The sequence below is a fragment of the Chelonoidis abingdonii genome, chromosome 4, assembly GCF_003597395.2.
Source record: "Chelonoidis abingdonii isolate Lonesome George chromosome 4, CheloAbing_2.0, whole genome shotgun sequence".
Lineage (NCBI taxonomy): Eukaryota > Metazoa > Chordata > Testudines > Testudinidae > Chelonoidis > Chelonoidis abingdonii.
Genome location: NC_133772.1, coordinates 121358795 through 121375531, shown reverse-complemented (window position 1 = coordinate 121375531; position 16737 = coordinate 121358795). Strand labels below are relative to the sequence as shown.

At 41.4% G+C, this 16737-nt stretch overlaps 1 protein-coding gene across 5 annotated transcripts in view; it reads right to left on the bottom strand.

The window, feature by feature from the left end:
* Positions 1–8313: 8313 nt before the first annotated feature.
* Positions 8314–16737, bottom strand: part of TDP1 (tyrosyl-DNA phosphodiesterase 1) — a 112061-nt gene continuing 103637 nt past the window's right edge. For 4 of the 5 annotated variants that reach the window (XR_012655827.1, XM_075065631.1, XM_075065632.1 and 1 more), the window contains one exon: positions 8314–13308. Coding sequence is in view for 3 of the 5 variants with exons in the window: in XM_075065631.1 (XP_074921732.1) it covers positions 13235–13308 (74 nt within the window). In the remaining 2 variants the exon portion in view is untranslated. The remainder of the gene's footprint in view (positions 13309–16737) is intronic. The other variant, XR_004374227.2, reaches the window with a different exon arrangement.

Below are 16737 nucleotides of genomic sequence, written 5' to 3'. Positions count from 1 at the left end.
GGCAAAAATCATTGTCGCGGGTGGTTCTGGGTACAGCCTCCCCCCTCCCTTTGTGAAAAGCGATGTAAGGCTTTAAAAGTTTGACTTCTCCAGCGTTCATATAACACAGTGTACTATGATGCCTTGTCTTCCTGTTAAAAGGAACCAGCAACCCCCAAACCCTTCTCTTTCCCCCCTCCCACCGCATGGCTGCTATCATGTAAGATCGCTGGCTAATGATCACCCTCCTTTCCCCCCCCGCCCCCCGCACCGCGTGGCTGGTAGCTGGGAAAGCATCGCTCGCCAAACGCTGAAGACTCAGCGCTATCCTTCCTCCCATCCCGCCGCTCTGCCAGTAGCAAAATCGCCATGTCTGCCCCCTAATTATTCCTGATTTCCACTAGGTTACAATGGATGATATACTCTCCTGAGCAAACCACCGTAGAATGCAGAACGTATGTTCTGGAATGCCAGCAGTCCCCGGGCCTACGCAGGCCGTGCTTTGGTGAAGCAATGATTCCTAATTACTTGCTACATCATGGGCGTGGCAAAGTTCTCCTACAATGGTGGACCGGATAAGGCCGCTTGCCCCGAAATCTTCTCATAAGGCTTTTTGAGTACCTCCAAGATCGATTCATGAGATTTCTTTGGGGATTTTCCGTTCCATCCCGCCCGACACATGTTAAACCTTTCCTGTAACTTTTAACTTTACTGGCCTGCGAATGCATCACAAGCCTGATGGCAAAAAATCATTAAAACTGCTTGTTTTAAACCATGTTTGATATTTACAAAGGTACCTCACCAGAGGTCGCTTCCATGGCTTCACTGTCTGGGCTTGTGGCTTGGGAGGGCGGGACGGTAATTCTTGGGTCACAAAAAGCTCCTGGCTGTTGGGGCTAACGGAGTCCTGTGTGCTCTCAGCAAGCTCTTCCTCGTCTTCCTCTTCTCATCTTCCCCTCCACAGAATCTTCAGCCACGGTTGATATTACAACCCCTGACTCTGAAATCACGGCCAGGGTCGGGGTACTGGTTGCGCAGCCCCAAATTGCATGCAGCTCAGCATAGAAGCAGCATGTTTCGCTGACACCTTCCGTTTGCTTCTCTGGTTTTCTGGTTATGCCTGTCTGAGCCTCCTTAACTTTTACTCTGCACTGCACGGAGTCCCTGCTGTGGCCTTTTCCATCATAAGACTTTGAAATTCTTTCAATATTATTTCATTTCGTCTTTTCGAACGGAGTTCTGTTAGCACTGAATCTCTCCCATATTGCGATCAGATCGAGTACCTTTTTGCGGTCAGGCTGGTGCTCTTTTCGAGTCTCAGAGATGCATTGTTACCTGTGCTGATGAGCTCTGCGTGGTCATCTGTGAGCTGATCAGAGCTCCACGCTGGCCAAACAGGAAATGGAATTCAAAAGTTCGCAGGGCTTCGGGGCTTTTCCTGTTTACCTGGCCAGTTCCTCAGAGTTCTGATTGCTGTCCAGAGCGGTCAGTGGTGCACTGTGGGATACCTCCCGGAGGCCAATAATGTCGATTTCCATCCACTAACCGTAATCCGATATGTTAATATTGAATTTAGCGCTACTCCTCTCGTCGGGGAGGAGTACAGAAATCGATTTAAAGAGCCCTTTATATCGATATAAAGGGTGTTGTAGTGTGGACGGGTACAGCGTTAAATCAATTTAACGCTCTTTAAATCGATTTAAACGTGTAGTGTAGACCAGGCCTCAATCTCTCTGCACATACCCCTCCCAAATGACAGGTTTATACTGATGCTTCTCTCAGAGTGGAAACCTGCACCTCACCCCACTTTTAGACTGAACTGACCAGGCTACAGCACTCCCTTTCTATCAACTGTATTTAGAGCTGTCTGGGAACTGGAATTCTCATTCTGTGGAAAATTATGAAATAAAAAACCCCCAAAATGGAACAAAAAATGAAATTCCAAAATTTCTCATGGAATAGGAATCCCAAAATTTCATTTAGAAAAAGCTGAAATGACATTTCATTTTGATATTTCCAAATATTTCCAAGCTGCCTGGGGCCCTGTCAGCCTACCAGGCAGGGAACTGGCCAGCTCAGGTAGCCTCAGAGCTGGGGATCCCTGGGTTTCTGGGCTGTAAAAGAGCCAGGGACCTTGGAAGACCTGAGAGCCAAGGCTGCAGGCTGGACTGCTGAGGAGCTGGGCTGCTGAGTTAGCAAGAAACCAGGCAGGGTCTTGCTGAAATTTAATTAAAATAGACGCATTCCTATGGAGTGTTTTGATCCTGATGAATCAGCAGTTTACCACAGAAAAACATAACTGCTGAATATTTCTTAGCAGCTCTAGTATCACCTCAGCAGGCCCATCTAAGTTTGGACCCTGTTGTATAGTCTTGTCACTGGTATCTTGTGAGCAGCATGACATTGCAGTGACCCAGGACAGCCTCTTCAAAACAAGTCTGATTTATCTGTCCATAGGAACTTCACCAACAGAGAGGAAAAATGGATTAAAACAAGACAAGGACTTTAGCTAGCCATCCGAGAGCTCTTTAGGCTTACAAAGCACTTCACAGATATTAGTTAATTCTCACAACCACCATATGAGGTAGGCAATTGTAAGTATTATTAAGATTTTGTCTCAGCTATTTTTTAATAAAAGTTACAGACTGGATACAGGCAATAAACAATCAAGGAAGCCCAAGCTCCCAGTACTGTAGTCGCAGAGTCATGTAAAGTCATGGAATCAATGACCTCTGTGAGCAACTTGTATCCTTAGTTATTATTCCTGTCATGCTGTCTGGAGTGGTTCAGGTCATGAGTGCTCACCTCAGGTCAGATTGTCAAAAACAGGAGAAAACTTGAACTGGTGGTATGTTCTATAATTAGATTTTACCAAGCCAGTAACAAATATAAACTCCTGGGGGTATGGCTACACTTGAAACTTCGAAGTGCTGCCACGGGAGCGCTGCCATGGCAGGGCTTTGAAGTGTGAGTGCAGTTGCAGCACCAGCGCTGGGAGAGAGCTCTCCCAGCGCTGCACGTACTCCACATCCTCATGGGGTTTAGCTTGGAGCGCTGGGAGCTGCGCTCCCAGTGCTGCGGCACTGTTTACACTGGCGCTTTACAGCGTTGTATCTTGCAGCGCTCGGGGGTGTTTTTTTCACACCCGAGTGAGAAAGTTGCAGCGCTGTAAAGCGCCAGTGTAGCCATGGCCTGGATCGCTATAACAAGTCCTACCATGAGTCACAGACAGTCCCCTTAGACTCTGCAAGCTATCTTGCCACCCAGACAAACTGGACTTAGTGATAAATGATGACTTACACCATAAAATCACATAATATTCAGAAAAACAACAATGAGTTCGGTGGCAACTTAAAGACTAACATTTATTTGGGCATAAGCTTGCATGGGTAAAAAACCTGGCTACCCCCGATACTTGACATAATATTCAGGTTACTTCCAGTCCCAAGAGACCAGTCACTTACCCCAGATCAACTGGTCCCATAGATCTTACAACAAAGACAATATCTGAAGCCAATCCTGTAATAAACTACCTAAAGGTTTATTAACTAAGAAAAAGAAATCAGAATCATTTACAGTTTTAAGCAAGCAAACGTATACACACAAATGAGTTACCACTGGGATCCTAAGAGTAACAGAGTTAAAGTGATCTGTTAATTCAAAGTGCCTTTCAGGGCAGACCCCTGAGGTAACCCCTAGGGATCTCTGGCTTGTTTGGTTTCTCTGACCCTGTGAGAGTTCAAACAGCAATGAGAAGAAAAATCTTCATGTCAATTATTTTTATTTTCCTCTTCCAGCATTCAAAGTGATGGGATGACGCTTTCTGCATGTATTTCTCCATGGGCGGATGGGGCAATTAACAAAAATTTTGTCTTATAATGGCCGATTTACATTTTGATAGTACTCTTGCATAGGGTGTGTGTGGGGGTGGGGGGGCACACAACAATTCCTATGCCTTGGTTCACAAGTTCAGGGCAAACATTTTCAAAGTTATAAGGCAAAATCTAAATATTTTCTTACAGCATGGAATACAGACATTGCAAGTGAGATTAATGCATGCAGCAATTTACAAGCATTTCATAGTATCTAAACACAAAATACATCTTTGTAAGACTAATACCTATTTTGAGCAAAACTACCATATAGGTGAACTGGACTGTTCTCCAGCTATGAGAATAAGCAAGAGTCACTCCACCATTAGATGGAAGCTGCAGGTCACATAGTGCTAAATATGAACTTGGCAGTAAAACCAAATTGGTGGGGGAAAAGGTAGTAAACACTGCAGATCATAACATGAGGTAAGTAAGTTTCAAGTCTAAAATAGAACTGGCTGTAGCAAAAGAAGGTAAACAAGTAGAATGAGGATGATGTGTCTAAATACACAATTGAAAAACAACATAAAAGATGAGTGTGTCAGTTAACAGCTGGCAGGTTAAAGAGACAAGTTGAGACAGTTGAGAAGAGGGAAAAAAACCAAGATTCTGAGGGAGAACACAGGAGAGACAGTGCAGCATAGTCACCAGAGTAAGTATTCAGACACAGTTATAGTTCTAGCTATAGTCACAGTTATAGTATAGTATTATCATGTATATGTGGGGGAGGGTGGGACTAGTAAAGATGAATGTGTGTGTTGTATTGATTGTAAGAAGAATTTATATATATCTAAGACCTAAACAACATTTAAGAACTGCTGTCAGCGATCTGTGGAAGACTGGCCATCTGAAGTGGGGCACATCACTTAGCATCCATTCAAACTATAAGGCAATATGGTTTGGAGTGCTCTTTAACTTGTAAGGGATTTGTGTTTTTAGTAGGGCTGTCAAATAATCAGTTAACTCACGTGATTAACTCAAAATTATACACAATTAAAAAAATTAATCATGATTTATTGCACTGTTAAACAATAGAATACCAATTGAAATGTATTAAATATTTTTGGATGTTTTTCTACATTTTCAAATATATCAATTTCAGTTACATAACAGAATACAAAGTGTACAGTGATCACTTTATATTATTTTTATTACAAATATGTGCACTGTAAAAAATAGTATTTTTCAATTCACTTCATACAAGTACCGTTGTGCAATCTCTTTATCATGAAAGTGCAACTTATGAATATAGAATTTTTTTGTTACATAACTGCACTCGAAAACAAAAAAAAATGTAAAACTTTAGAGACTACAAGTCCACTCAGTCCTACTTCTTGTTCAGCCAATCACTAAGAGAAACAAGTTTGTTTACATTTATGGGAAGTAATTCTGCCCACTTCTTATTTACAGTGTCACCTGAAAGTGAGAAAGGCATTCACATGCCACTGTTGTAGCTAACATTGCAAGATATTTACATGCCAGATACGCTAAAGATTCATTTGCCTCTTCACGCTTCAGCCATTGTTCCAGAGGACATGCTTCTATGCTGATAACGCTAGTTAAAAAAATAATTTGTTAATTAACTTTGTGACTGAACTCCTTGGAGAACTGTATTTCTCCTCTGTTTTACCCTCATTCTGCAATATATTTCATGTTATAGCAGTGTCGGATGATGACCCAGCACATGTTCATTTTAAGAACACTTTCACTGCAAATCTGACAAAACACAAAGAAAATACCAATGTGAAATTTCTCAAGATAGCTACAGCACTTGACTGAAGATTTAAGAATCTGAAGGGCCTTCCAAAATCTGAGAGGGATGAGGTGTGGAGCATGCTTTCAGAAGTCTTAAAAGAGCAACACTCCAATGCGGAAACTACAGAACCCTAACCACCAAAAAAGAAAATCAACCTTTTGAAGATGGCATCTGATTCAGATTATGAAAATGAACATGCGTCAATCCATACTGCTTTGGATCGTTATCAAGCAGAACCCATCATCAGCATGCACGTGTCCTCTGGAATGGTGGTTGAAGCATCAATGGACATAATCTTTAGCGCACATCTGGCATGCAAATATCTTGTGGCACCGGCTACAACAGTGCCATGCAAGCACCCGTTCTCACTTTTAGGTGACATTGTAAACAAGAAGCAGGAAGCATTATCTTCTGCAAATGTAAACAAACCTGTTTGAGCGATCGGCTGAACAAGAAGTAGGACTGATTGGACTTGTAGACTCTAAAGTTTGACATTGTAGAAAATGTAGAAAACACCCAAAATATTTAAATAAATGGCATTCTGTTATTGTTTAGCAGCATGATCAATCACGATTAATTTTTAAAATCTCTTGACAGCCCTAGTTTTTAGATTATTATTGTGTATGGGATTGTTCGCACCAATAAAAGGGTGCCTTCTTTGGGAACACTGCTTGTGTCAATCATTCGAGGGATTCCTTAGTTAACACAGGAGGGGCAAGAGGTAGACTATCCTAGGGGAACCTTAATTCTGGTGTTGGAGGTAACAACACGATGGGCAGTGTTTGAAGCTCAGCAAATGCTGTGTGCCCTACAGAGCTAAGCATCACAAATTACTATAATAACTAAACTAACTAAATCTGTATTAAATTATGGGTACTATTAAAAATATTTACAAGACAAGTCACAGCAATGCAAATGTGATACAGAAAGAAAAGAAAAAAACAAGAGACGAAAACTTGCACACAAGAAGCTCTGACTAAGGGTACGTCCAGACTACCCGCCATATCGGAGGGTAGCTATTGATTTATCGGGGATCAATATATCACGTCTCATCTAGACATGATCTATCAATCCCCGAATGTGCTTCCCATCGACTCCGGAACTCCACTGGAGCAAGCAGCAGTAGTGGAGTTGACGGGGAGCCACGGATGTCGATCCCGCTCTGTGAGGACGGGAGGTAAGTCGGAATAAGATACTTCGACTTCAGCTACGGGAATACCGTAGCTGAAGTTGTGTATCTTACTTCAACACCCGCCCCCAGTGTAGACCAGGCCTAAGTCTACTGGTAGTTAGAAGGAACTGAAAACTTGGAAGAGGCAACAAGGCATAAGATGCATGTGCCACCCCAACAGGTACTGATGTAAAGAAACAAGTCACCAACTCTGGTGCTCTCAATGCAGACACACCTGAGTGGAATACACGTCTGCAACCATTCGAAGAACCACCATTTTTACAGACTCTTTTCTGAGTATTGCAACACTTTAATGTTGAAGCACTGGTTCCTACAAGATGAATTTCAGAGAAATTCCTAGTGGACAGATGTCCCAAACCCAGAACTTCCAGTACAAGTGGAGCACTTTACACTCTCAGTAGGGAGACTAAGAACTAGCCAGCATGGAGCAAAAATGTGAAGAATGTGGATATATCTGTATTGTTTTTATCAATGCTGTGTGCATCTCTGTTTGAGGAATGTGGTGTGGTTGGCACTATGGAATTTAAGGATTAAATTCCAGCTGGAGCTCTCTCAAAGTCTCCAACAACCTGGCACTGACTTTTATTCAGTTTCCTGGTGCGCAAATGGACAATACAGTGTTAGTGAATCCATTATTGAGAGACTACCCCCCAAGTCTTTCTGGATAAACCAGTTTGATCAGGGGTAGCTTGTTGGAAACCTTAGGAGATCTTTGTGTGGGAACTCTTGAACAAAGGAACTTTGAACTGGATACGACTTCCTGTGAGCTGAGAGGTCAGATGCTGACTGGGGGAATCAAACTGTGAGGCAGAGACTGCAGGGGTACAGTCTGCTCTGCCCGCCCCCACTGCTGTGTGTGACCTAAAACTTGCAAGGAGAAATCAAGGTTTAGGCAAGCTAATATGCATATTATTATGGTTGAGGTGATGGAGCACAAGGGTAAAAGTAGGGCACACCTGATTTCTAATCATGGTTCTGGCATGGATTTGCTGTGTAGCCTTGGGCAAGCCAACTTAAATGTCCCTGCCTCAGTTTCCCCACCTGTAAAATAGAGATTGGAATACTGGCAAGCCAGATGCCAGCTCTTGTCCAGACTTCAGGCATTAACTAAGAACTGTCAAACTCATAGCTGGAGAACTGTCCAGTTCACCTACGTTAGTTTTGCTCAAAATAGGTATTAGTCTTACAAAAATGTATTTCATGTTTAGACTCTATTAAATGCTTGTAAAACCCCAGATTGGCTGAGAGATCTATATTTATATTTCACCAACCAAATACATCAAGGGTAAACTCCTCAGACACTATAAAAGCGTAACCATGGAGCCACAGACAGTCTCCTTGGGTTCTCTGATCTATCTTGTCACCTAGGGAATCTTACCTTTGTGATAGATGGTCCCCTACACCATGAATTACAGGATAATTCAGGTTACTTCCAGTCCCAAAGACCAGACATTTACCCCAGGTTAACTAGATCTTAGATCTCACACCAAAGACAATGCCTGTAGCCAATCACATAATAAACTATATAAAGATTTATTTAAAAGGAAATGAGAGTTATTTACAACATTAAAGCAGGTAAATAAACATGCACACAAATGAGTTCCAATCTTTAAGTTCAAAAGGTAATAGCAGCTTCTATAATAAGCAAGCCCTATATGTCCTTCAGGGCTAATCCAGGGATCTCTTGCTTATGCCCAGAAAACCTTGCCCTCAAGAGTCCAAGCAGCACAGAGTTACAGTTCCTCCTTGTTAGGGGGTTTTCCTCCCTTCCCCCATACTGCTTCAAACTGCCAACTCAGCTGATGGGAACAATTCTTTTGTATGTCTCCTCTTCATTGTGGGGGAGAGGGAGGAGCCGCGGGAGCAAATAAAGTCTTTTGTCTTTTTTGATGTTTCACAACAGTTTGTCTGGTGTTGATGGGCTTTCCTCTTGGGGCAGGACATAACACCTTCTGTATTTCACACTTAATGTATCTCTCCTTTCTGGTTATATGGTTACAGAGGCTTCCAATGCAAATGCTTAAACATTACTTTACAATATGGTATACAAATGTTACAAGTGGGATTACTGCATGCAGCAATTTACAAGCGTTCAATAAAGTCTAAACACTAAACATGTTTATAAGTCTAATACCTATTTTAACAATACGAACACACAGGTGAAACAGACTGATCCAGCTATTTGTCTGTCAGTATTCAAGTTAGGCACAGGGACCTTGGCATAAGCTGGCACCTGATCTGCCAGCGTCACAGGCAGGTCCTCCTTACACAGTGCTCTTCAAAGACTAAGTAGCCTTATGACCACACCTGAAGTTTTTATCTACAGTTGCATCAGCTTTTCATTTAAACCAGACAATACTTCTCTGGTCTTCTTCCACAAACTGCAAATTAACAGAGATGAGGAACATCCATGTAAGTCAAATGTCAGGAGAGCACTGGCTTTTAACTAGGATAGGACCAAGTCCTTCACACAGTCTTCTTGTCATTTTGTGTCTTATGTAGATCACATGAAGGGCCAAGGCAGTGTCAGCACAAATGAGGTCTCATTGGATAACCTCTTGCATTACAACGGCATACAGGGCAGTCAATATTCCACCTCCACAAAGACTCTTGGCCCATTCTGCAAGGGCTCAGGATGCATCCATTACTTTCTTCGAGGATGTTCCCATTCTGGACATCTGTAGGGTCCTCAGTAAATACATTTACTTTGCACAATGTGGTCACAACCACCTCTAGATCGGATGTGAACTTTGGCAAAGTCATATTTCAATCATTATTTAAGTAGGCTCTGAACTTACCTCCAAACAGTACTGTTTGGGAGTCACCCAAGTGGAATACATGCCTGCAACAACGCGAATAAGAAAAAACAAACAGTTACTTACCTATTGTGTAACTGTTTTTTTTCCAGTTGTGGATGCAGATATGTATTCCATGACCCACCCTCCGTCCCCTCTATATTGGAGACTTAAATCACCTGCTCTGCTGTGAAGGAACTGATAGAGGGCTAGGGCAGTGGCAGCCCTTATATTGCCTTGGGAGGGGCCAGGAGGATGCACGGGGTGCATGTGCAACCCCAACAGGTACTGCTGTGGGGAAAAAGCCTGACTCTTGTGCGCTCGAACACACCTAAGTGGAATACACATCTGCACACACAGCTCAAAGAACGGCAGCTACAGAACAGGTAAGTAACTGTTTTGGGGTTTTGTTTTGGGTGATTTTGTGTGTGTGTGTGTGCGCGCGCACACACAAGGTTTCTTGTTTATTATGTCTCAATGATTTTCAGAGCAAATTTGCTCCATTTACAAGACTTTCCTGACTTCCATCTCTGCAAACTCAACATGGTATGTGAGAGTGCAACTGGATTCCTTTTAGCACTGATTTCATAAGTAGTAAAGATTAAACATATGGAACTTTTACAACAATTCTATTGATGTACGAATCAGACTAAAATCCAATTCATTCACTGAAAGTTGTGTTGGCCCTGCAGGGCTAGCTGGAGTATAACAGTAATTTAAATTAGACTAGAACACTCTAGTCAGCAAAGTAAATAGATAAGATTTACAATATACAAGTGGCTTTTAAAAAATTTACTAATTTACTGGCTATAACTACACATTCAGGGCCATATTTAAAACCAGAGATTTACCATGGAAAGACCCTGCTGTTCTGTTATTAACTTTTTAGATTAAAATTGAAGCCAGACACTGATCAAAGTCCATTTTTAATAACTTCTTTATCTGTTAATCAATAGTTTAACTACATATAAATTAGCTTGTTTCCATGTTAACCACTCCTACCTTTCAGTATACAGTGAATGTAATTAACTCAGTGACAGTATTTAGTTAAGAACAGAAGATGGAAATCAATCATAGGGCAGAGTTATTACTGCAATATACACCATCTGTCACTTTGCATTTCTTTTTTGGATGTCATAAGCCATTAGTACATAATGACCCCTCTGAAGTTATATCTGTAGTTCCAAAGGCCCAACACTGGAAGTGTCAAGTCACTGCACACAGATAAAATTAGCTTAGACACAGATTGTGCCATTTTAAAATTCTCTCTCAATTGACTGCAAGTAGAAATAAGAAATTACATATTGGGTAGGAATGTTTCAACTTCAAATACTATATTTTTGTCTGTTGTAGCTATGTCTGTGTACCAGGGCAGGGGGAGGGAGGGCAGAATTACCCTGTACCATTTATGGACTTGACACATGGTACTTTCCCCTTAGAGCAAGGGGGTATCTGGAAGGCAGATTGTGACTCTCTGAATCATGATCTGTCTTTGAGCTTGCTCCAGGGACAGCACAACAAATGCATTGCCCCTTGCTCGGGGGTAGTTTAGTTGCAGAACTCTCAGAATAGGATACATGTTTATTAGGGACATTAAATGAGTTTAAGTGGTCAAATTCTAGTCAAAAAGGGTCAGAATTTTGTTTGCACAATAGGGCACTCCTCTGACTTCAATTTGGCCCTAGAGAATAGATCTATGGGACATGATCCTTGATATCAACACCTACATTCCTCTCTCCATGGTGCACAGTGGAGAACAAAACTGTGAAAACTCTGGTGTCATGCAGAAGATAGTGGCAGAACACTACAGGAACTATGCATTGCTGACAACAAGTGTCAGCAGTGGGTACAATTGAACTCAACCTCAAGTACGGATCCAGGACAAACTGTGCTCAGAACAGTTTCAGAGAATGTGCTTCAAAGCTATTGGGAGTTGAGCATATTTTATTCCTAACAACTCTGAGTATGTGTTAGCTATGCTTTGTCCCAGGCTATGTCTGCTTTTGAACCAGTTCAAACGCATCCACTGCTAGCAGCAATTATCATCAATAGGCAATTCTTGTGGTATAGACATAGGTTGCAGAAGTTATCCTCACCACTGTGTAGCCACCTCTCAAGGGGTCTGGCCAGTGCAGTTCTTCTCCCTGCACCTAAATGACATGATTTTCATTGGCACCCAAAACAGAACAGAGAGGGCACCATAACAGCTCCAAGGAGCTTACAGACTCCATAGGACAGGACACAGACTCATAGGACTGGAATGGATCTCGAGCGGTCATATAGTCCAGTCCTCTGCACTTACGGCAGGATAAATATTATCTAGACCATCCCTGACACGTGTTTGTCTAACCTGCTCTTAAAAAATTTCCAGTGACGGAGATTCCACAACCTCCCTGGGCAATTTATTCCAGTACTTAACCACCCTGACAGTGAGGAAGTTTTTCTTAATATTCAGCCTAAACCACCCTTGCTGCAATGTAAACCCCTTTGCTTCTTGTCCTATCCTCAGAGGTTAAGGAGAACAATTTTTCTCCCTCCTTGTAACAATCTTTTATGTACTTGAAAACTGTTGTCCCCTCTCATTCTTCTCTTTTCCAGACTAAACAAACCCAATTTTTTCAATCTTCCCTTATAGGTCATGTTTTCTAGACCTTTCATCATTTTTGCTGCTCTTCTCTGGACTTTCTCCAATGTGTCCAAATCTTTCCTGAAATGTGATGCCCAGAACTGGACACAAAACTCCAGTTGAGGCCTAATCAGCACAGAGTAGAGCAGAAGAATTACTTCTCTTGTCTTGCTTACTACACTACTGCTAATATATCCCAGAATGACATTGAGAATAATGAAGGAGAAGCAAGACAATAGAAAGGGCAAGGACAGGAGTAACAATTTACAGGGTTACTCAGAGGACTGGTACTTGGCTTGCCTTAGCAAAGAGGTTTTTTGTTTGTTTTCACTAAATGGATGCCTTAACTTGGTTAATTTTATGTAAGTGTCTCAGCAGAAGTGAGTTTTACGAAGGGACTTGAATGCAAGGGGAGGGTTTATGTAGCAGCTCTTCTTTTGGTTCTGCAGAAAAGGGAACATTAAATTACTACTGCTTAAAGCAACTCTGTTAAGCTCTCACAGGAGAGGACAGTAATTACCAAAGATGTTGGTTTCATGTTGATGAAAAATTAACAAAATTGCCTTTTATTCACTTTCTAACTTAAAAATGTACGTACAAATCTCTTACTGTGGTCAAGAGGGGCCCGAAAACAGTCCAAAAGAATACTAACAAATTTGAATATATTCTGGCTAAAAACAGTGGGAACCTCTCAACATAAGCTTACACTGTCATTTTAACACCTTCCAAAATGCAATGGCCACTACAATAAGAAAGTATATAAAATGGTAGTTTAAAATTACAGTGTTATATTTTTAGGACATCTATAAAGATCAATATGGCTACATATTCTCCAAGGATTCTCCCTTCCTCTCCTCCCCAAAACAATTCCTCAGTATTATTGACATGTTACATAATAAGAAGCTAGTTATCCAGTGCACAACTCCACATCTGAAAATCAGAAATAATTAGTCTCACAGCTATGGTAGGAGGCTCAGCGTCAGATGCTGAAATCTCACAGTGGGTTTGACGCTTTTATGATGGAACCCACATGTTTCCATGTGTATCGGGTGCTTTGGTATAAGGAATATTCCAAATCCATGGGCGATCTGCAAAACAAAACAAGCAAAAATAAATACATGAGTAAAAAATAAAAATATGCTGGCCCCAGCGAAATCAATGGCAAAACTCCCATTGACTTTATTGTGGTTCATCCCAATTGGAAGTTCAACTTACTGATAAAATTTACTGAACTATTGCTAGCAGTGAGATACAAAGATACATTTTAAAAGGCTGCTGTTTTTCCCCCATGGGTTGTTCTTTTAAATGCGGATATTGCAACCTGACCATTGTTCATTAACTATGATGGAGAGTACATTTAATACAGATCTTATAAATATTTCAATATCACAAAGTTTGCTTTGGTCTATCCAGTGAAAATCAGGTATTGCACAGATATTTTAATCCTACAGCAGCATAAAAGGAAGATTACAACATGGAGATATCAATATTTTTCACTGGAGCAGCCATGATTATATTGGGAACAGAAGATGTTGTCAAGAGATCTGAGAGTGGACCTGCATGACATGAATGCCTGAAAAAAGAACAGGAGTTTTTTTTCTGTCCTGCTGGTAATAGCTCACCTTAACTGATCACTCTCATTAGAGAGTGTATGGTAACACCTATTGTTTCAGAGAGAGAGAGAGAGAGAGTGTGTGAGTGTGTGTGTTCCTACTGTATTTTCCACTGTATGCATCCGATGAAGTGGGCTATAACCCATGAAAGCTTATGATCAAATACAATTTGTTAGTCTCTAAGGTGCCAGAAGTACTCTTGTTCTTTTTGCGGATACAGACTAACACGGCTGCTACTCTGAAACCTGTCATGAATGCCTGCTAATATTAAAACTTTGTATGTCCATCAGCAAGTCACACAGAGTCTTACAGTCACTCCCTACGCTTCCAAAAATAGAGGAGACAAACCTATCAGGACCCATCCTCGCAAGAGGAAGGAAAGTGAAGTGATAGAAAGGCGAGACGTGGGAGTGCTGGCTCTTCAACATGCTCCTCTTTCTCTCCAATTCTCCAAAATTCCTCAGTAGATTCTCAAAAAGACTGGGGTTCCATACGAATTTAAGATGGAACGTGGATAAAAAAGGGTCAAGTCAGGAAGCTGCCATAATCCATGGCATGTTCCCCACAGATTTTCTATCAGACCTGTTGTCAAGGCTAATTCCCCACTCTGGCACTTTGGGTGCAGAAGGTGGGGACCCGCAAAGATTCTAAAAATTAATACTGGCCACTCCAGGCTTGTATTAAACTCCCAAGGTTACAGCTTTTCTCTGACCTTGAATTGGTAGATGCTGCCACCATCCAAGTGCAGAACCCCTTTGAGAGCTCAGGAGGGCGCACTTGGGAATTTCTTCCTGTGGGGTACCCTCAAGCCCTTTCACCCCACCCTCCAGGGAAGAGCTGAGAAAAAAAAATAAAAAAGAGGAAATCAGCTGTTGCCACCAGCTAATTAAACAACATGTACATAAACCTCTTAAGAGACAAAAATCCAATTCCGTTCTTAAAAAAGGTAAATGTTATTAATTAAAAAAAAAGAAAATACACCTGGGAACTCAGGCTATTATTGATAGATTTTAAGAGAGCCACTACAAGGTTTAAGCACCAAGAATAGCTTTCTTGAGGTCCAGCTTAAAGTTTAGAAGCAAAACAAAAGCACCTGGGGTTAGCACAGAGGAATCCAAAAGCCATAACGAAATAAAAGATAAACCTAATCGCGTCTTCCTAGACATTTCCTGATCTACTTACATATCTGGGGTTTTAAATGAGTAGTTTTTCTGTACAACTCTGTATCTAAAGTAGTGCAGTAATGTGTGACAGTGTTGGATGTGGAAGATCTAAATACACAATCAAGTGAGAAGACTCCTTTAATAACACTGAGAAGTATCAGTAGATTTTCTAGTAATGACTATGTAATGTTTAATTTTGTGGGATTCAGCTACAATTCCCTTAAAAAACAATGTTAAACAGCAAGAAATAAGAGTAGGACAACAGCAGGGGAGGTAGTCATTTGTGTGTTTTATAACAACTGAGACACTGTACAGGGAGATCTTGGAGGACCAGTAAAGTGCCTGGATCACTACTGCTTATTGCCAAAAGCAACCAAACAAGGAGGACTTTAGTGGGCCTGAGCAGCAGTCTTAGCATGATGAAAAGTCAGGAGGGGAGGGGGTTTGGGCGACCACAAGAGAGGACAGCTTGACACACCTCTACCCCTCCCCACCCTTCCTGATAAGATCTCTGTCGAAACTGTGGAGGTATAGTTTTAGGGGACAAAAAAAGGAAGCTTGTCTATGTTTGCCCTCCAGGATGTATTTGTCAGGGTCTCAAGGCATGAGGACTCTGCAAGAACACATCTGGCTAATTGATAATCAAAATGAAACCTCTTGCTTAACTTTTGAAATTGCTTCCTTAAGTTTTCTTTGACATGTCATTGTAATACTAACAAATAAATAAGGGAAGAAAGTTTGTGGTAGTTGGACTCTTCAGGATTCTCTCCCTGGACTCATCTGAGGGTCCCCTCTGGCAGACAGAAGATTGGTCATCGGAAGGCTGCCGCTGTACCATTCAAAAACCGCTCCAGACCGTGGTAAATGTGGGGGGTTGGAGTGTTTTACTAACCTGTAGCAGCACAGCTTTAACAGCAGCACTCTTGTGTTATACTGCTTGTATCAACCATCCATCGGCGGACGGTTGTGTCTGCACTGATTTATTTCCTGCCAGCGCCTCTCAAAGAGTAAAAGTTATCAAAAGTTTTGGGTTCAGAAATCCCACATTACCATGTGTCAAGCCAATTTAAAAAAGCAGGAAAATAACTGGATGAAGTACTACTGTAACCCTAAACTTCTACAATAAAAGTTAATCGTTGGAGGAAGATTGTAGTTCTGTATTTATTTTGGGCTCTGTAAAAGGCAAAAAAGGAAGTGTGCACATACTGGAAAATGGAAGGGAATGGGGATTTGATTGAAAACGAACAAATAAAATGCAGCAAAGTTCATATGTGTGTCTAATAATATCAATGTATCTTGTTTGCCTTACTTTCACTTCAGAGGGTGACATGTCAATACTGGTGACAGGAATGACTTCTTAGATCTAAGCACCCCAAAACTTTGCAGAAGTTTGCATTTGGATCCAAACTTTGTGGCTCAAACTTTTATCTTTTTTCAACATGGGCCAGATCCAATGCCCACTGAAGTCAATAGGACTCTTTCTATTGATTTAAAGAGGCATTGGATCAGGCCATATGTAAATCAACCTTTTCTTGAACTAAAAAGTTTCTGTACATTTTAAATTTAGGAAGCCCTATGGAGGAAAGTTACATCTGCCACAAGACAGTGCAGCACTGGTGGTGGTGGTGGCAGAAAGGGTGATTTTCAAAAGCACAAATAGCAGCGAGGCGTTCAACGTGAAAGTCAATGTGAGTTGTGCACCTGACTTTCAATGCACTCTGAAAATCTTTTCCTAGAACTC